The sequence below is a fragment of the Hippocampus guttulatus genome, chromosome 23 (genome assembly GCF_054856545.1).
Source record: "Hippocampus guttulatus isolate MCC_2025c chromosome 23, RoL_Hgut_1.0, whole genome shotgun sequence".
Taxonomy (NCBI): Eukaryota; Metazoa; Chordata; class Actinopteri; order Syngnathiformes; family Syngnathidae; genus Hippocampus; species Hippocampus guttulatus.
The window spans coordinates 4,763,544-4,785,129 of record NC_141283.1 but is presented as its reverse complement, the minus strand read 5'-3'; the positions used below and the strand labels follow the sequence as shown (position 1 = coordinate 4,785,129).

At 39.9% G+C, this 21,586-nt stretch overlaps 1 protein-coding gene across 1 annotated transcript; it reads left to right on the top strand.

The window, feature by feature from the left end:
- Positions 1-5,751: 5,751 nt before the first annotated feature.
- LOC147185832 (cGMP-dependent protein kinase 1-like) lies at positions 5,752-20,657 on the top strand. Its single transcript, XM_086104558.1, has 24 exons — positions 5,752-5,757; positions 5,906-6,071; positions 6,923-7,099; positions 10,961-11,050; positions 11,739-11,801; positions 11,866-11,992; positions 12,125-12,291; positions 12,550-12,663; positions 14,057-14,162; positions 14,243-14,306; positions 14,436-14,513; positions 14,607-14,695; positions 15,353-15,418; positions 15,919-15,966; positions 16,035-16,076; positions 16,158-16,269; positions 16,356-16,492; positions 17,155-17,244; positions 17,348-17,489; positions 17,578-17,741; positions 18,727-18,843; positions 18,950-19,012; positions 19,568-19,643; positions 19,754-20,657. The coding sequence occupies exons 1-24, from the start codon at positions 5,752-5,754 to the stop codon at positions 19,838-19,840; spliced, it is 2,391 nt and encodes a 796-aa protein (XP_085960684.1). The 3' UTR covers positions 19,841-20,657.
- The last annotated feature ends 929 nt before the right edge of the window (positions 20,658-21,586 follow it).

Genomic DNA, 21,586 nt, shown 5'->3' with positions numbered 1-21,586 from the left:
AAAACGACATAGTATAGTAAGGCGTTTTTAGCCGAAAAAAACGACATAGTATAGTATGGCGTTTTTAGCCCGAAAAAAACGACATAGTATAGTAAGGCGTTTTTAGCCCGAAAAAAACGACCATGTGTAAAAAGGCGTTTTTAGCCCGAAAAAAACTACATAGTATAGTATGGCGTTTTTAGCCGAAAAAAACGACATAGTATAGTAAGGCGTTTTTAGCCGCAAAAAAACAGCCATGTATAGTAAGGCGTTTTTAGCCCGAAAAAAACGACATAGTATAGTAAGGCGTTTTTAGCCCAAAAAAAGACCGTATAGTAAGGCGTTTTTAGCCCGAAAAAAATCGACATAGTATCGTAAGGCGTTTTTAGCCCAAAAAAACGACAGTATAGTAAGGCGTTTTTAGCCCGAAAAAAATCGACATAGTATCGTAAGGCGTTTTTTGCCCGGAAAAAACGACATAGTATAGTAAGGCGTTTTTTGCCCGAAAAAACGACATAGTATAGTAAGGCGTTTTTAGCCGAAAAAAACGACATAGTATAGTATGGCGTTTTTAGCCCGAAAAAAACGACATAGTATAGTAAGGCGTTTTTAGCCCGAAAAAAACGACCATGTGTAAAAAGGCGTTTTTAGCCCGAAAAAAACTACATAGTATAGTATGGCGTTTTTAGCCCGAAAAAAACGACATAGTATAGTAAGGCGTTTTTAGCCGGAAAAAAACAACCATGTATAGTAAGGCGTTTTTAGCCCGAAAAAAACGACATAGTATAGTAAGGCGTTTTTAGCAGGAAAAAATGACATAGTATAGTAAGGCGTTTTTAGCCGAAAAAAACGACATAGTATAGTAAGGCGTTTTTAGCCGGAAAAAAACCAACCATGTACGTTTTTAGCCCGAAAAAAACGACATAGTATAGTAAGGTGTTTTTTGCCCGAAAAAAAACAACCATGTATAGTAAGGCGTTTTTAGCCGAAAAAAACGACCATGTATAGTAAGGCGTATTTAGCCCGAAAAACCGACTGAAAAAAACATCCACGTAGAGTAAGAAGTGTACCCTTGAAAATGCAGTCCAAATACGCCGATGGTGCAGGACAAGTCACAGTAACTGGTAGTGTAGAGGTATACATCCCTGTGTTCAGTCCAGACAACCCTGGTTCAAACCCCGCTCAGTTATGTGCAAAAATACAACACTGAGTTGCTTTTTCCTCAAAACCCTCGAAAGTGCATGTCAAATACGCCTATAGTGCAGGACAAGTCACAGTCACTTGTAGTGTAGAGGTATGCATGCCTACGTTTGGTCCAGGCAACCCCGGTTCAAACCCGGCTCCGTGATGTGTGAAAATACCACACCAAATACGAGGTTACTTTTTCCTGCAAACTTTCCGGAGTGCATGTCAAATATGCCTTTAGTGCAGGGGGAAGTCACAGTCACTGGTGGTGTAGGGGTACAGATGCAGGTGTTTGGTCCAGGCAACCCCGGTTCGAACCCGGCTCAGTGATGTGTGAAAATACCACACCAAATACGAGGTTACTTTTCCTGCAAACTTTCCGGAGTGCATGTCAAATATGCCTTTAGTGCAGGGGGAAGTCACAGTCACTGGTGGTGTAGGGGTACAGATGCAGGTGTTTGGTCCAGGCAACCCCGGTTCGAAACATGCTCAGTTCTGTGTGAAAATACAATAATTAGTTACATTTTCCTGGATTCGATGACAGAAACACTATACATGGTTGTTTTTTTTCGGGCAAAAAACGTACATGGTTGTTTTTTTTCCGGCTAAAAACGCCTTACTATACTATGTCGCTTTTTTCAGCTAAAAACGCCTTACTATACTATGTCGTTTTTTTTCAGCTAAAAACGCCCTACTACACTATGTCGTTTTTTTCGGCTAAAAACGCCTTACTATACATGGTCGTATTTTTCGGGCAAAAAACGCCTTACTATACTATGTCGTTTTTTTCGGGCAAAAACACCTTACTATACTATGTCGTTTTTTTCGGCTAAAAACGCCTTACTATACTATGTCGTTTTTTTTCGGGCAAAAAACGCCTTACTATATATACTGTGTCGCTTTTTTCAGCTAAAAACGCCTTACTATATACTATGTCGTTTTTTTTCGGGCAAAAAATGCCTTACTATACTATGTTGTTTTTTTCGGGCTAAAAATGCCTTACTATACTATGTCGTTTTTTTCGGCTAAAAACGCCTTACTATACTATGTCGTTTTTTTCGGCTAAAAACGCCTTACTATACTATGTCGTTTTTTCGGTCAAAAAACGCCTTACTATACATGGTCGTATTTTTCGGGCAAAAAACGCCTTACTATACTATGTCGTTTTTTTCGGGCAAAAAACGCCTTACTATACTATGTCGTTTTTTTCGTGCAAAAAACGCCTTACTATACGTGTTCGTATTTTTCGTGCAAAAAACGCCTTACTATACTATGTCGTTTTTTTCGGGCAAAAAACGCCTTACTATACTATGTCGTTTTTTTCGGGCAAAAAACGCCTTACTATACTATGTCGCTTTTTTCAGCTAAAAACGCCTTACTATACTATGTCGTTTTTTTCGGGCAAAAAACGCCTTACTATACTATGTCGTTTTTTTTCGGGCTAAAAACGCCTTACTATACATGGTCGTATTTTTCGGGCAAAAAACGCCGTACTATACTATGTCTTTTTTTTCGGGCAAAAAACGCCTTACTATACTATGTCGTTTTTTTCGGGCAAAAAACGCCTTACAATACCATGTCGTTTTTTTTCAGCTAAAAACGCCCTACTATACTATGTCGTTTTTTTCGTCTAAAAACGCCTTACTATACTATGTCGTTTTTTCGGGCAAAAAACGCCTTACTATACATGGTCGTTTTTTTTGGGCAAAAAACGCCTTACTATACTATGTCGTTTTTTTCGGGCAAAAACGCCTTACTATACTGTCGTTTTTTTCGGGCAAAAAACGCCTTACTCTACTATGTCGTTTTTTTTTTCGGGCTAAAAACGCCTTACTATACTATGTCGTTTTTTTCGGGCAAAAAACGCCTTACTATACTATGTTGTTTTTTTTCAGCTAAAAACGCCTTACTATACTATGTCGTTTTTTTCGGCTAAAAACGCTTTACTATACATGGTCGTTTTTTCAGGCTAAAAACGCCTTACTATACTATGTCGTTTTTTTCAGGCTAAAAACGCCTTACTATACATGGTTGTTTTTTTCGGGCAAAAAACACCTTACTATACTATGTCGTTTTTTTCGGGCTAAAAACGCCTTACTATACATGGTTGTTTTTTTCGGGCAAAAAACGCCTTACTTTACTATGTCGTTTTTTTCGGCTAAAAACGCCCTACTATACTATGTTGTTTTATTCGGCTAAAAACGCCTTACTATACATGGTCTTTTTTTTCGGGCAAAAAACGCCTTACTATACTATGTTGTTTTTTTCAGCTAAAAACGCCTTACTATATATACATGGTCGTTTTTTCGGGCAAAAAACGCCTTACTATACATGGTCGTATTTTTCGGGCAAAAAACGCCTTACTATACTATGTCGTTTTTTTTTCGGGCTAAAAACACCTTACTATACATGGTCGTTTTTTTCGGGCAAAAAACGCCTTGCAATACTATGTCGTTTTTTTCAGCTAAAAACGCCCTACTATACTATGTCGTTTTTTTCGGCTAAAAACGCCTTACTATACATGGTCGTTTTTTTCGGGCAAAAAACGCCTTACTATACTAGGTCGTTTTTTTCGGGCAAAAAACGCCTTACTATACATGGTCGGTTTTTCGGGCAAAAAACGCCGTACTATACTATGTTGTTTTTTTCAGCTAAAAACGCCTTACTATACATGGTCGTTTTTTCGGGCAAAAAACGCCTTACTATACATGGTCGTATTTTTCGGGCAAAAAACGCCTTACTATACTATGTCGTTTTTTTTTTCGGGCTAAAAACACCTTACTATACATGGTCGTTTTTTTCGGGCAAAAAAACGCCTTCCTATACATGGTCGTTTTTTTCAGGCTAAAAACATCTTACTATACTATGTCAGGGGTTTTTTCGGGCTAAAAATGCCTTACTATACTATGTCGGGGTTTTTTGGGCTAAAAACGCCTTTCTATACTATGTCGTTTTTTTCAGCTAAAAACGCCTTACTATACATGGTCGTTTTTTCGGGCAAAAAACGCCTTACTATACATGGTCGTATTTTTCGGGCAAAAAACGCCTTACTATACTATGTCGTTTTTTTTTCGGGCTAAAAACACCTTACTATACATGGTCGTTTTTTTCGGGCAAAAAAACGCCTTCCTATACATGGTCGTTTTTTTCAGGCTAAAAACATCTTACTATACTATGTCAGGGGTTTTTTCGGGCTAAAAATGCCTTACTATACTATGTCGGGTTTTTTTGGGCTAAAAACGCCTTACTATACAATGTCGTTTTTTTCAGCTAAAAACGCCTTACTATACATGGTCGTTTTTTCGGGCAAAAAACGCCTTACTATACATGGTCGTATTTTTCGGGCAAAAAACGCCTTACTATACTATGTCGTTTTTTTTTCGGGCTAAAAACACCTTACTATACATGGTCGTTTTTTTCGGGCAAAAAACGCCTTGCAATACTATGTCGTTTTTTTCAGCTAAAAACGCCCTACTATACTATGTCGTTTTTTTCGGCTAAAAACGCCTTACTATACATGGTCGTTTTTCTCGGGCAAAAAACGCCTTACTATACTAGGTCGTTTTTTTCGGGCAAAAAACGCCTTACTATACTATGTTGTTTTTTTCAGCTAAAAACGCCTTACTATACATGGTCGTTTTTTTGGGCAAAAAACGCCGTACTATACTATGTCGTTTTTTTCGGCTAAAAACGCCTTACTATACATGGTCGTTTTTTTCGGGCAAAAAACGCCTTACTATACTAGGTCGTTTTTTTCGGGCAAAAAACGCCTTACTATACTATGTTGTTTTTTTCAGCTAAAAACGCCTTACTATACATGGTCGTATTTTTCGGGCAAAAAACGCCTTACTATACTATGTCTTTTTTTTTTCGGGCTAAAAACACCTTACTATACATGGTCGTTTTTTTCGGGCAAAAAAACGCCTTCCTATACATGGTCGTTTTTTTCAGGCTAAAAACATCTTACTATACTATGTCAGGGGTTTTTTCGGGCTAAAAATGCCTTACTATACTATGTCGTTTTTTTTTGGGCTAAAAACGCCTTACTATACTATGTCGTTTTTTTTCGGCTAAAAACGCCTTACTATACTATGTCGTCATCATTTTTCGAGAATGAGATTGAATAGAAAATTAATTTCACCGTAAGAAAATGACGTAAATAAGAGAGAGGGAATATTTAACTCATTCACTCCCAAAGACGTTTTTAAACGTCTTTTCAGACTTGGTCCAGAATTGGCTGATACTGAATGAGTTAAAGATGGAAAGTGGCATATGTTGAAAATAGTCATCTTTTCAATGTACGTCACAATTTTGTAAGCGTTAAATTGAAACATGATAGTCAACATTTTTAAAAGAGAAAAGGTGTAATTTTGTGAAAAAAAGTCAAAAAATTTGTCGCAACATGAAAATACTTGTATTATTTTTTAAAATATTTTATTAATTGTTTATTTTTCGAATATATTTTAACTATGATCGTATAAGAAAATAAAGTCAAAAATTACAAGAAAAAAAAGTACGTTGGAACAGCATGAGAACGGTCATTTGAATTTTAACAGGAAAAAGTTGGCATTTTACAAGGATTAGGTCATGAAAGTATGACAAAATGAAAATATTGCAAGAATAAAAGGCAAATCTAAACGCGAATAAAGCTGCGACCATCAGGAAATAAATTAATCATAAGTGTGGGGAAAAAAGTAAGAATATTACAAAAACTCTCCCAACTGTCATATTTTTGCGTTAGGCGCGCAGCATCCGTCAATTTGACGAGCACTTCACGGCGCCGCTGTTTGGCTACGAGTCGTGCAAGGAGTACTACCGCCACGCCAGCCCCGATTGGAAACTCCAGAGTACCGCCGTGCCCGTCCTGCGCCTCAACGCTGCTGACGACCCCTTTTCCCCGCAATGCGGTCAGTTACACAAATATTTCTACCACATGTTCTGTATATGAGGGATACCTTTATAGTAGGGCTGACCAAAATGCTAATTACAATTGTTTTGAGCAGTATTGTAATCATGATTTTGAATCGCAGTTATTCTGTCTGCTCAATATACCATAAATATTTTTTATTGCACCGCTTTTTATAATATGTATAATGAACGCCCTTTCATCGCTGCGTTCTGGATTTGTGGTCCCGCTATTTTCCTTTTTGTTTTTTGGTAAATTACAGCCTTTCCTTGTTGTGCCCCGTTATGTGTAATTTCGCCGTCGGCCACAAGGTGGTGTCTAACACAGTAAATGTAAAAGAAGAAGAATGAAAACAGGAAGTATTTCAAGTTTAGCCCACCCAGACGGAATATATCAAGGGACTATCAATTACATAATGCAATAATGATGAAGCCCAGTCAACGAACATTGATCCCATTCAAAACACGAGCTCCTCCTTTCCAAATTTGGTGAACTTTCTTTTCTCGCCTTGATTCAACTTGCTTGCTATTTAAGGCGATTTAAAGGAAGACTTAATATTGTAAAGTGTCCTTGGGTGTTTTGAAAGGCGCTTATAAATAAAATGTATTATTATTATTATTATTATTATTATTATTAACCATGCGTTCGCCCCCTGGTGGGAGGTTGACTACTAGTTGAGAAAGCGTTTCATTAGATAATCGGGAGACGATGTGTTTTGAATGTCAATATTGTCGATAAGGGGGTTAATTAAATCATTGCAGCCAAAATCGTAATTATGATTAAAAGTTGGTTAATTGTGCACTAAATGGGGGTTGAATATGGTTGACATAAGCATGTCTGTGTATGTCGCAGCTTTTCCGTTGAGTGTAGCCAAGGACCTACCCAACGTGGCGCTTGTGGTGACGTCCCACGGCGGGCACATCGCCTTCTTGGAAGGTTTGTTCCCGCGCGCCGCCGGCTACATGGAGCGTGTCTTCAGCCAGTTCGTCCGAGCCGTCTTGGAACAGCCGCAAGATGTCCGCCAAGCCTGTGGCCTGGCGTGCAGCTGAATGTACACGTGTAGCACACCAAAAAAAAAAAAAAAAACAACCACGCCACAATTTTTCTTTTTTGTAGGGCGTGGGGGAGGAGGGGGCTCAGAACAAACACAATGTAGGATGAACCACGTCTACCTCATATGCTCGCTGTCTCGATTTAGAACTTCGGCTGTTAGTCAAGTTGAATGACATCATGACACCGTCCCACTCGCAAATACAATGCAAAGAAAAAAATACTTTTAAATATTCTTTTTTTGTGTGTGTGTTTTCCTGTGAGCCACTCAAGTTATTCACCTAAATTAAACATCATCTACTTCAAAATGGCTGCTCTTGAAAGACTGGTTGACTTTTGTTTGGTTTCTTTTTTCCACGTCGCACGTGTGATTCGACAAGTCAAGGCTCAGATGACTTATGAGTGGTGCTTCCTGGCGAGTGCACCACCACATCACACATGTGGGGTTGTCATGGCAACAACGGAGTTCCCATTTATGACACTGGCAAAGGGTTCAATCAATGGTCACCAACCGTTTTTATTTATGTGTGTGTGTGTGTCATGGACCGGTTGAGACAAGTACTTACTGTTCACGGACTGGCAACCATTTCTTTTTCATTGCTTTTACATTGCCACTTTGAAAGCACTGGTAATGACAACAACGATATAGAGTAATTCAACATTTTATTCACGTTTATTCCTTTTATTCTACCGTACGACAAACGTAAAATAAAATAACGTAGTGAACTATTCAGAAATGGAGCAATTAGGAGAACTAAATACGCATTATAATGTAAATAATCATTTAAATACGATCCTACATACGACGTTAGCATGATTGCTACTTGCAAATGGGACTGATGAAAAGGTGACACGATTGATCGTTGCTTCCATCCGGTGGCTGCTAGCTACTTATTAGCGGCTAAACTACTCATGTTTACGTGGGCAGGCTGTTCGAACTACGCTCGCATTTTAGCTACTTGTTCAAATTATTCAACAGGTTTCTTGTGTGGTTTTTGACGATGAAACGCGCACAACAACTTCCTCCTCCACGTCGCTCTGGAGAAATCGCGAGGGGAGGAACTTCTCTTGTCAAAAGTGCTTCATCTTCGGAAATCATGGCTGCCCATCAACTGCGCGTTTCGATGTATGTCTATTTCTTCCGATTGCTTTTTGTTTATTGCTGCTTCTTTCATTTATTGGCGGATTCTGTTGATTTCAACTAGTAAACCAATGTTAGTGTGCACCTCTCGGATTGGCGAGAGGTGCACACATTTCCCCACCTCTGATGAAGCAAATTTGCTCACAGCTCGCATGTCTGTCTGTTTGCTGCCCGGTCCCAAACGGGCCGCGGCCCGGTACAGGTCCGCGGACCGATAGTTGGGGACCGCTGAATTGAATGACCGATCAAAATGTTGTTTCCCAACATCGCCAGCATGTAGAACAGGTAGAAAAATGAGTTCACGTTACAATTAATGTATCTGATGAAGTCATTTAAAGTATTTTTTTGCGTCATAATTGGCAATCCAACCAATATATTACCATGTATAGCATTAGAAAATGTGTAGAAATAGTAAAAATACAAATTGCATTTTAATATATTAGTTTTTTTTCTGAAACGATTTTAGTCAATCCTTATGTTGTATATATAACAATACAAATAAATCAATAAATAAAATCACAAATGTAAAACTAATCGTTTGATTTGATCAAATGGTAATTTTCCAACCTCCCCATCAGGTAGCACAATTACATCTTGAGTGTGCATTTACCATCCTTCAGCATGGCATACAGAAATCCAGAAGGTGCGATGCGATACGCTGGTTTTCTACAAGGTAACACACACACACACACACACACACACACACACACACACACACACACACACACACACACACACACACACCATATTACCCCTGAATGTTAAATCCCAACCCTTCCCCCCTGGAAGGCCTTTAATCTGTGCTTGAGGGTCAGCAGTGTCGCTGATTAACCACGGCGACCAATCAATAATTAACCCGAAGCGCCGATAAAACGCCCACGCCCTTTGTCACAACGCTAACCCTTTAGCCTCATTTAGATACGTGTGCCGCCGTGCCGCCTGGAAAGGAAATGACTCTTGGTATTTAAAAAACAAACAAACTACTAGAGTAATTGGGTAGAAGTAGTCAGTGTTGCGTTCAAGTGGCTATTTAGTATCGGAAAAAGTAATATTCTGTTTTTGTAATTTTGCTTTCCTGAATGCCTTTTCAGCATTGTTAATTCAATGACTTTAAAGCCATTTGAGCTGAGCTCAGGACTGCTAATTATACTTTCATTCGTCGACGCCCACGTCACTCACCAGCCCAGACCCCGCCTTTTAAACACCCAAAGTCACACTTTTTTTACTTTTTTTTTTTTCTTGGAAGAAGAGGTTGGCAACCCCATTTGGATCGAATGCACATTTTGTTAAGTAATGCAAAATCCCATTTCATTCAATAAGGTCATCGGTACATTAATCCATTCTACCAATATTCGATAACTGCAGCCCGTCATTGACTGCACTCAATGTTTTTGTTAACACCTCCTGCATCCATTTTCATAGACATCTTCTGCTTCTTCCCTCCCCCCCTCCCTCCTCCTCTTTGTGTTTCCCCCACCTGGAGAGAGGGGAGGAGCGTCAGGTGACGGTAAATGATTCAATGCCAGAGGAGCTGCTGAGATTGACAACCAGGCAGCCAGGCAAAAAAAAGAAAAAGACTGCGAAAGAGTCGGATACTAAGGAAGGGAAGTCAAGAGCGTGCAAAGTTGAAAATATTTGGGGATACTAACCCATATGCAGCCTACGTGAGGCCCTCGTCCTGTCTGCTGACCTCCTGTACAAGCCTGCAGGTGAGTGGCCGCTTCCTTCTCCAACATGCACAGAAACGGCCACCAGGTTCAAATCCTCATGCTGCTTCTGAGTCATTGAAAAAAAAAAGAAAGAAAAAAAAATCCTATACAATATCCTGAAGATAAATTATGTTTCATACTCATTCAAAAAATATATAATCTGACATATTTTTGTGCAAATGTTTAGTCAGCAAAGATAGAACAAAGCAAATGTAAGAAACCAACATTTAAATGCAATAATAGCAAATACTGTACATTAAGGAGAAAAGGACCAAAATGAGGCCAGCAGAATACTTTTCATTCAAATTTAAAAAAAAAATTGTTACTTGACTGATGTCTACTGTTAGTTATCAAAAATAAAATATTTGAAAAAAAACACGGTATTAAAATTCAAATACAACAATATCAGTTTCTTTCCATTTTTTTAAACTTTCATGACAAGACGTCAGTTTGACCTCAAACAATATGAAAAAATATATATATATATATTGGCTATATATATATTGGCGGCTGGATCGCTCAGTTGGTAAGGCATCGGTTTTGGGAGACGGTGGTTCGAATCCCGATTGGGGCAAAAAGATGAGCACATAACACCATCCAGTGTGGGTCCTTGGGCAAGATCCTTCACGCTCATGCCTACCTCTGGAATTAAATGGAATTAAAATAATGCATTTCATAAAAAATGATATATAAAAATAATACCAGCAGAAAAAAGTTTGCTTGTGATTTTACATCATATTTTGCAGTTTGACGTAAAATATGACAAAAACGCAGCTCATTCCTGTTAGGTGGCCAAATACGATAACAAAAAAATAATTGCTTCTTTAATTCCATCCAGGCATTTTCGAAGCCTAAATGATTTCATTTCCAAATTGTGCACATTTTCAGCCACGTGTGTGTGCGCCTGCGCGCGTACCAGTGCCAGCAATAAAACACCGCGGTTGAGTTGAGTCGGTGGGCTTGTCATTGTTGCGCTCGCCGTGCGTGCAGGGATGGAGAAGCAAGTGGAGGAGCTGAGGCAGCAGCTGGCGAAGCAATGTGTCATCAACAAGGAGCTGCAGAGGCAAAATAAAGACTTGGGTCTGTACAATGCAGCCAGCACATTTAAAAGCAATTTGTGACCCACTTGTTTTTGTCAATGGATTGAATTTTCTCCTCAACCCACTTTATGTATACATATATTCTTTTTCTACAGTTTTTTTTGTGTGTTCACAGTCATATACTTCTTTTGTCGTCATTTTCTAATCTTTTTTCTTTTTCTTTTTTTACTAATTTTAGTTTTTGTCATTTGGTAACATTTTCATTGAAATTTGGTTTGGTTTTCAAAAATGTCGATTTCAAAAATGTAGCTGGAAAAAAAATTAAACATTTCCAATTTGGAATTTTTAAAATTTGAGATGTTTTGATTTTGAAATTCTTTGATTTGTTTATTCTTGTACTTATTTTTTTTTCAATTATTAATGGCTATTTTAATTGAGATTCAATTTTTCCAATTTTATTTTGTGTATTTTCCTCTTTTTAGTTTGTACTTTTTTAAATTCATTCATCATTATTTTGTTGTTGTTTTCTAATTTGAACAGTTTTGTCATGGTTACACTTTTAAATGTGTCACTATTTTGCCATTTAAAACAAATACGTATTTTTTGTTGTATTAATTTTTTTGCAGCTTTTTGAAGTAATTGTTTTTCAAATTTTACACGTTTAATGTATTACATTGGCATTTTTTGAACATTTCTTAATTTATTCAGTCATGAATTTGTCCTCTTAGAGCAACGTCTGCAGGAGAAAGAGAAACTCCTTCAGGAGCTGCACACTCAATACCACGACCTCGGTAAGCGCCTGATGGGCTCTGAAACTGACAAGCTGGCCGCTAACTCGCCCGAAATGATTTCCAGAGTTTCCACCTCCGAGTGGCGCTGAGATCGAACCCGAGTTCAGGAAAAGTCGCACTGCCGTCATCGCGCCGGAACCCATCCCGCAGACGCTCGATATCAGGAAGTCCAGAGTCAAGAAAACCGACAGGTCAGCCTTCAATCCACTCTATGCCACATTGTCATTCCAGTGAGATATTTAGTGTTTTGTGTGTGTGTGTGTGTGTGTGTGTGTGTGTGTGTGTGTGTGTGTGTGTGTGTGTGTGTGGATGTGGATGTCCAGCGAGACCAACCTCATCGTGAAAGCCATCCAGAAGAACGACTTCCTGAGCCGGCTGGACGATGAGCAAATCGCCATGATGGTGGACCTCCTGGAAACGTCCAACGTCAGCTGCGGCGGCGAGGTCATCAAGGAAGGATCCGAAGGGGACAGCATGTACATCGTGGCAGGTGTGAGTGCGCGAACGATTCATCGATAACCAATCCATTATCTAATTGAGAATTACACTGGGCAGCAGCGAATCAAATTTAAACGCCGGATCAATCGGTTAGTAAAATAATCATTCGTTGCCGTTGTCTCATTATAGTAACATAACAATTTACAGGTATTAACAGGCGGCCATTTATGGTGAGGCATGCGTTTACGCTTTCCAAGATGGCGGACAACCTTACCGATGAGAACGATGCATCTTGTGTTTCTCCTGTTAGCCGGCGAGCTCCTCGTCACCCAAGCGGGCCGCGACCTCCGAACCCTGAGCATCGGCGACGTCTTCGGGGAGTTGGCGATCCTGTACAACTGCAAACGAACAGCCACGGTTAAAGGTCAGTGCCGACACTGACCAGTCCCTCAGGGAATTTCTTTGTCTTGAGATCATGGCAAGCGCGCTTCACACCCTCAACCGCTAGATGGCGCCAGCCAACTTGACACTACAGTGAAACTCCTCTATAACGAAATCATGTTTGCAGCAAGACCTTTTTCACAACAGGGGGTTTTCACTGTAGCAAATTTGATCTCCGATGTCAACATGCACACACACACACACACACACACACACACAAATGTGTAGTCTTTATTCCAATAGTGCATAAGTATGAGCATACACTTATTTGACACTTCATATAGTCAGTGTAGAAAGAAAAAAGAGAAAGAAATTGCGAAATTTACGATCAGCATTCACTGTCACTTACATCAATTTCTTGGATAATGTATTTTACTTTGCTTCCTCCGTCTTTCATTTTGATCACTTTTACCCTCTCTTCCAGCGTCAGAGCTCTTCTTGTTTTAACTGCTTGACATCCAAAGGTCCGTTTTGTAGCCATTTTAGCAATGCAACGTTCTTGCTGCATCTGAAACTAACAATAAATACTTCCTGGATTACTGCACATGTGCAAACCAGTGTGGTGGTTGTTGTTGCCGTTTCTGAACGAATCAGTAGAGGTCGCTGTTGGATTAGACGCTGTTGTAGTGAATCTCGTCGCAAGGCAAGAGCAGAGAAAAAGATTTCGTCTGACGCAACAGGGGTTTTTTTGTTGTATGGGGGGCAGGAGAGTAGGAATGGTGTTAATGCATGATGATTTTTTCACACTAGGGGGTATTTTCACCCATGTAGGTTTCGTTGTAGAGGAGTTTCACTGCATCCACTTGACATTAATTCACATTAGTTTCCTTGCAGTACAAGGAAAGCACCACTTGATGGTGCTATTGCGCCACATGCTGCTTTATCAACTGACCATAAACACTGCAGAAGAACAAGGAAAGCAAAACTTTTGGTACGGTTGTGTTTTTGTGCAGGTATGTTGGCAGGAGAGCAAAATGGTCCCGTTTTTTTTTCATATACTATTGAGTGCAATTTGTCTTGTGAAAAAAAAAAAGTATTTTGGTGTGGCTTTCAGCGTATTTGAGATATTTGCCATAGTTGAGAGAGTGTGTGAAATAAGGTCTACCTAATGTTGTTGCCACGAACTTGAATCACACAGCGGACAGGATGGTAAATTATTCAGCGTTCACGCCTTTGGCTTTCATCTTTATTCTGCTCGCGTCTTTTTTTTTTTTTCTTGCTTTCGTAAATCAATACGGCACGACATGTCCATGAATAAAAGCAACAAGATTCAGGCCCAAGAGATCTCAAAAGACTATTTTGAAGATGGGGGCGGGAAAGAATATTTTTATTCTTTATGTTTTTTGTTTTTTTTTAATAATTATTTTTGCATGCAGCAAAGACGGAGGTGCGTCTGTGGTGCATGGAGAGACAGACCTACAGGACCATCATCACCAACAAATCCAAGAAAAAACGAGAGGAGCTCCTGGGCTTCTTGAAGACGTGCGTCCACCGTAGTTCCCGCTCAAACTAAGTGTCTCATCCAGTGCTGAGTTCATTTTTTTTAATTTGTATTTTTTAAGGTCTCGGACTCTGAAGGACCTGAATGATGTCCAGTTATCCAAAATCATTGACTCCATGGAGGAGGTGCAGCCCTCTTGTTTTTGTTACCTGAAATACATTTTAACAGTTGCTAGGGGGTTTTTGGTTGTTTTGTTTTGCTTTTTCGAGATTTTCACACGTGGCATGTTTGCTTTGTCACCATCCCGTTGTTAGGTGAAGTACCAGAACAAAGATGTTATTGTCCGAGAGGGAGCGGAAGCAAACACATTCTATATTATCCTTAAAGGAGAGGTATTATTATGATCATGAATTTATTGTACGGTACTGTATATTTGTGCTGTATGCAGAGTATATGTTGACGCTGTGCGTTTTCCCTCCCATCAGGTCCTGGTGACGAAAAGTGTCAACGGGCTTCAGAAGCAGATTCGACGGATGGGGAAGGGCGAGCATTTTGGGGAACAGGCCCTCATACGGTAACCATAGCGACGTCTTACACGCCCAAGGACAGTGGTGTGCACCATTCACTCTTATGTTCGCTCTCTAAACACACACACACACACACACACACACACACACACACACACACACACACACACACACACACACACACACACAGAAACGTATATCAGAAGGCATCTTCAGCTAAAACCGTATGATTCCGATTTTGATCATTTAGACGACAGCAGGGATTTTGTAGCATGTTATGTATGCACGACATCGCTCTCCTTTGCAAAATATTCCAAAAGGCACCATTACATGTAATGGATGTCATCATTTTAAAGCACTTTAACCCTTTCAGGCACAGCGGCCACTTCAGTGGACAGCCTATCATGTGATCAGGTGGCAGTAAAAATGATAATAGAAAGAACTTTATTTGAATTTGTTAAATCTGTTCTAATTTTTTTTAATGGTATTTATTGTGTTGTCCACAACTTTGCCACTCATAGTTTGCCGTTTAGTGTGTGTTTACATCGCGGGAATAAAGCACATTCACATTGTCATGGAAACAGAGACAGTAACCTGCTGCCTGCTACGTTACTGCAGCCCTTGTATTTGTTTTCCAGGTCGGACAAGTGAATTATGAGTACCATAACAATCGAATTTCTCCTTTTTTTGTTTGTATACTGCAGTGAAGTGTTAAGAACGGCCACCTGCACTGCTGACGGCCCCGTGACTTGCTTCTCTATCGACAAAGAGTAAGTCCAGATGAGAAAAGATGTGGGCCCGGAACATATCCCCCACGATATATGAGAGTTGACTTTAATTATTGTAATCCAGAGGTGCCTTGAGATACAAGTGCCCCGACTTGTGAATACCTATCAAGCTAAACAGGGAGAATTACACCTCGTGCATTTAAAACAGCCCAACAACTGCCTATAGGAAGGCCTTGCTAGTTTAATGCTAATTGGCGTCCATGTTGCGCTTCTTTTGGCAACTGATTTAATGCAGACAGACAACAAAACCGTACTCAGTCATATACTCTGAGTCCTCTGCATCGAACGACCTGTATTAGTGCCGCACTGATGAGCTCATACGGGAGTTGAAACGCGGAAAGTTGATTGGAGTGTTCTGACCTCATATCTCAAGGCACCGCTGCGCTGCCATTACCACGACAGACTAATTATGTCCAAATACTTTTTATCCATCTCATTTGTTTTCCATGTCATTTACTTATTTCTGAAACCTCTCCTTCAAGGGTGTTTGAGGAGACAATCCCAGTCGAGCACTTGGAGCTATTTGATGAGTAAGCTCTGCTTCTTTATCGTCCGTCTTGTGAAAAATGTTGAATTTCACACCTGTCTTCATCATCAGCTCCAAGATGCTGCAGGAGGCACAGGCTCCAGAAAAGTCCAGGTGAGAGGCAAGGTCGTTTTTTGGCTAGCAAACCGCTGTCCCTGAAAGGGTTAATCAAATGCAATTCTTTGTCTACGATAGCCCCAAGGCCACTCTGAGATTTAAGGACCTGGTCCCGGTGTTGTACCAGGAGGGCCGCTACCAAGGGGACCCAGTCACCCTCGGAGTCGGAGGGTTCGGCCGCGTCGAACTGGTACCTTGCCTGGCCTTGCGACAGATACTGGATTGGGATCATAATCGCCAGAACTGAAGCTTTGTCTTTTTTCTTTGTTTCTGAAGATGACCACGTTGAACCATGGAAAGTATTACGCCGTGAAGCGAGTGAGTAAGAAGCACATTGTTGCCAAGAGACAGGAGGAGCACATGTTGTTTGAAAAGAAGATCCTTAAGGCCATCCAGTGCGACTTCATTGTCAGGTAAAGTCAAGTCAGGTGATTATAGAAACAGAGATAATTGCTGTACATGTGAAAGGCCTGGGAACTACTGAGCGAAGTAGTCCACTCTGGAGATGAAACTTTTTTGCATTTAGCTAGCTGGCTAGCTCTCCCTGTATCATGCTTTTGGATAGTCCCCTGGCATGGTCACTTTAGAGCGCCTCGTTGATGACCCCTAATGTGTACAGGTCACGGTGAGAAAGGCAAGAAGCACCAAGACAGGAAAAGGGTGGGAGTGTGATTTCACAGACTTCACCAGGGCTCGGGTTTGGTGTAGCTACTTAGAGCACCTCGTTGTTGGCCATGAGTGCATGTATATGGCTGTGAGGAAAGGTGAAAGCACCAGGAACGGAAGAGAGGGAAAAATTAAAATCCAACTTTGCAGCCAGCATGTGAACTCAGGCTTCAGGCTGGCATGGTTGCTTTAGAGCGCTTCGTTGTCAGCCATGAGTGTGTGCACATCAATGAGAGAAGGCTGAAGAACAAGGTTTTGGGTTAGTTTTCATGATTTGGAAGCATCATATGACACATCTGGTGATTTAAAAAAAAAAATTTTGAAAAGGTTGTGAAATTTACAAGACATGGTACGGCGACTTTAAAAATAAAGTGTGGTGTGTTCAAATTTTGTCTTTTTTTTTTTGTAGACTACACTCTGCCTTCAAAGACACTCGTTACATTTACATGGTGATGGAGTTCTGCGGTGGCGGCGAAATCTGGACCAAACTCAAAGAAGTGTGAGGGGAAAAAAAAACACAATCAATCATATGCTATACGTATTGATGCTCCGGTAACCAAACAGACCCCCCCATCCCCCCGCAATCTGTATTTGCTGGTCAGAGGGCGTTTTGACGAGCAGATTACCGTTTTCTGCACGGCGTGTGTGGTGGAGGCCTACGCCTACCTCCACAAAAAGAGCATCATGTACCGAGACCTCAAGCCCGAGAACCTCATGTTGGACGTGCGCGGCTACGTCAAACTGGTCGGTTCTGTTCCACCAACAACATGCCATCAATTTCTGCTCACTTTCATATTATATTTATCCCATGGATTTTATTCATCCCACGCAGGTGGACTTTGGTTTTGCCAGAGAGTTAGTGCGCGGTGAGAAGACGTACTCCTTTGTTGGTACTCCTGAATACATGGCCCCCGAGATCATCAAGAATCAGGGACACGACTTTGCTGTTGACTTCTGGTCACTGGGCATCCTTATCTACGAGCTACTGGTCGGAAGGTACAGTGGGGGGGGGAGTATCAAAAAATGGACTCCTCCAACTAAAGCCTTGATTTTGTAGTTGCATATATTTGACACAAGATGGCAGCAAAAGCACTTAAAATGGAGAGCACCATGCTTCTCGCATATAGTGTATACATTCATGAACCCATTAGTTACATAGGCGATCATATTCCGATGTTCGTTCATGAGAAATTAGACTACACCAGAAAGAAGCTGTATAAAAAAAATACATTACAAAAAAATATCAGTGATTAAAATATCAAGATTCCACGAGATGGCTTTAAAGAAACACTTTTTTAGCGATTTAGCCCAAGCATCAGGGTAATTATAATTTGGGAGTTATTTTTCATTTTTGCTTTTGAAATGTTAGTTTAAATTAGTTTTCAGGGCAGGGAGGTTTTTCAAAAAACAGTTTAAATTATTTTTGGAATTAGGTTTTTTTTTTTTAAAATTTTTTCAATGGTCTTGTACCTGTGTGCAAGATTAAAAAAAACCCCCACCATGCTAAGTGTTGATTCGTAATAATTCAACAAAAATATTATTTTAAAACATTTTGCACACTGCGATGCTTGATTAATAAATGAAACCATGTTTATGTATACAAATAAATCATGATAAAATGTTTTATATTTTTCTTATTTAAAATATTTTTCAACTTTTACTCATGTAACCAAACCTTTTACACATTTATCATGTTCGTTTCCGATCATTTTAAACAAGTATTTATTATTTTATATTTATTATCGGACAGCACAAACTGTACAAAATCGAGGTGACTTCTGTTAGCAGTCTGCATCGCAAAAAATAAATAAATAAAAATGAAAGGATGAGCGACGTCGCCGCCACCAGAAGATGGCAGCAAGGAAGTATGATTTTTTTTTTTTTTCCCCCTATTGGCAGCTGTAGGTTTGTTCTCTCCACTCGTATGCCGTCTGCGTTAGTCTCTTTCTCTTTGCATGTCTTATTCACGGGAACCATCAAGTCCTCCCTTTTCGAGCTCGGAGCCTCAGAAGATTTATGCCAAGATCCTAGACGGTGTGCTGAAGTATCCTCCCTACCTAAGCGAGGCGGCCAAGTCCATCATCAGTAAACTGTGCAGGTAAAACCGACGCGCTCCAGGGAGTGTTCAATTTTTTTTAAAAATTAGGAAAATGTCTGCTATTTATTTTTTTATTTATGCGTTGATGTTGTTATTGTTGTTGCAGACCACGGCCCGGTCAGAGGTTGGGAAACACCAAGAATGGCATCAAAGATGTCCGACATCACAGGTCACCGCGCAAAGAAATCTGTCATGGAGTCGTCATGTTTTTCAACATAAGAGCCATTATTCCATCTTCGAGTTTGCTGTCAAACTAAACATCACGCCAAGAGAATTACCGTATTTTCCACACAAGCAGGCGCTTTGGAGTATAAGGCGCATAGAAGCTACAATAGTGGCTGCTGTTGCGCTGTGCATCCATGAGATAGAGCCATACTAAAGGGAATTCTATAGGATACAATCAGCTTTATTTCTATGGAGCCTCCACAACTGCTGCAGCCGTAACAATAAAAATTGGTCACAAACACGGACATGAAACATATAAATAGAAATAGCAGATCGGATTAGAGGGCGCTCTGTCCACTTTTGAGAAAATGGAATGCTTTTAGGTGCGCCTTATAGTGCGGAAAATACGGTTCATGTTATATTTGAAAAACAACCACATCGCTTTTGCTTCCAAGTCTGCGTGCTTAATATGAACACATAATGCAGAAAAATCCTTTAGTTTCTATGTTTGACGTGAAAGTTCATGCACACGTCAAGGCTAATGTCTTTTTGCCCGCAGGTGGTTCAGTAACATGAACTGGCACAAGCTGCGCATGGCTCAGCTAGATGCCCCCACCATCCGCCTCATACGCAAGGCGAGTTCTTTACGCATCCGTGTGGGGAAAAAAAACCAGAACATGCGCTCTTATGTGTCATGCTTCCGGTTCTAAGTCTTTTGTATTTATTTATTTTTTGTCACCTTCAGGGCCCTTGCTACATCAATTTTGACCGCTTCCCTCAGGACCAGACCAAGACAGAGGAGGAGTTCTCAGGTTGGGACCGAGACTTCTAACCTGCAAAGAGACTGCACACGTCAGCCCCCCCCCCCCAAGACAACTCTGGGGAAAAATACTCAAAGCACAACATACCCACAGGCATATATTCTTTATCCGCTGCAAAGAACGATTAATATTACTGCCGTACTGAGGAGCTGAGAACCTCTCCATGTACAGTATATATATCCCACATGCTTTCAAAACATTGAAGCTGAATAGAACCTTCTCAATCCAGAAATGGGAGGGTGGCACCGTGGTCGACAGGTTAGCACGTCCGTCTCACAATGGGTTCGATTCCGGGCCCCGGCCTTCCTGTGTGGAATGTTCATGTTCTCAAAATCGGGAAATTGCATCGAGCCGAGGTTTGAGTGAATGGTGACATCCCTAGTCAATCGATCTTTAACACTGGTCTTTTTTTTTCTGTTTCTGTTTAATTCACGCTGACGAAACTAAGACAATCCTGCAGAATGCGAGTTTGCCGTCTCATGCTAAATTACTGCTTGAACGATGTGGTTTTTTTTGTATTGTTGTCCTCTTTTGTGTATAGAGTATTTTCATAGCTGTCGCATAACTAAGGAAGGTATTTGATGAAAGAAACCTGTCAATTTTTAAATTAAATTGCTTAATTTAATTTAAATGTAACTTCTAATAGACATCTTGCGCTTAATTGTATCTTTCATTACTGATTACAATTTTTTTTGGTTTTAGTTTTTCAGTTTCGAATTTTAATTTGGAATTTGAATTTTCCACTTTCATTTTCAAAGTAAAATTAAAATGTTTTCATATGTATTTTTTAATGAATGTTTACAAGGTAATTTTGTTGTTTAATGACATTTTCTGATGTAATTTCTATGGGGTGAAATTTTATTTTAATGTAAATTTATTTCATGTTTGGATTGATTTTATGCAATTGAATTTAGTAGTTTTATCCTTTGGTTCATCAATTCAGTGAGTTTGAATGAATTTTAGAGCCAACTACTTGGTTTTATTTTGGGGAAAATGCCTAGTTTTAGTTTTTCAAATGTTTTGGGAATTTTTGTTTTGGTTATTTAATTTATTTTCCTTACATTTCGGTCCTTGGTGCGCACAAAATGAATCAATCCTCCAATTTTTGGAATAAGATGATGTTGGGCTGATGTGGTGGCAAAAAAAAGGTCAACCTGCCAGACTCTGTCTTGGGACAAGAGAGCAAATCCTTGTCTCCTCTTGTCAGCACATCACAGCGAAAAAAAAAAAAAAACAGCACTCGGAGAATTATCCAAAGGTCAAAGTTGAAGCCGACCCTTTGGGATTGGAGAGCTCCTCTTTCTTTTCAGTCACATTTTTTTAAAGGTCATCCCCGACAAGATGCTGTCATCATCCTACGCATTATTTCCATTTTTGTTGTTTAATATCATTTTTTAAATTTTAATTTTGTTCATTTTTAAAGCGAAATATTAATTTTATATATAGTAAACATAACTAATGTTGGGATTTCATAGTGTGGTTTTAAAGTAAGGTTAGGGTTTCTAGGTAGGGTTTTAAACTGGGGTTAGGGTTTCCAAGTAGGGTTACAAACTAGAATTAGGTTTTCATAGTCGGTTTTTAAACTAGGTTTAGGGTTTCCAAGTAGGGCTTCAAACTAGGGTTAGGGCTTCAGGCTATGGTTTTAAACTAGGTTAGGGTTTCATAGTGGGGATTCAAACTAGGTTTAGGAATTGAATGTAACATTTCCAATTAGGGTTAGAGTTTCATAGGAGGGTTCGAATTTGGGTTGGGGTTTC

Bases quoted from the DNA above. Each gene is read 5' to 3' on its own strand.
- LOC147185832 (XM_086104558.1), top strand. The intron at 16,493-17,154 runs GTAAAGTCAAGT...TTTTTTTTGTAG, and splicing joins CAGTGCGACTTCATTGTCAG to ACTACACTCTGCCTTCAAAG. The intron at 17,742-18,726 runs GTACAGTGGGGG...GGAACCATCAAG, and splicing joins TACGAGCTACTGGTCGGAAG to TCCTCCCTTTTCGAGCTCGG.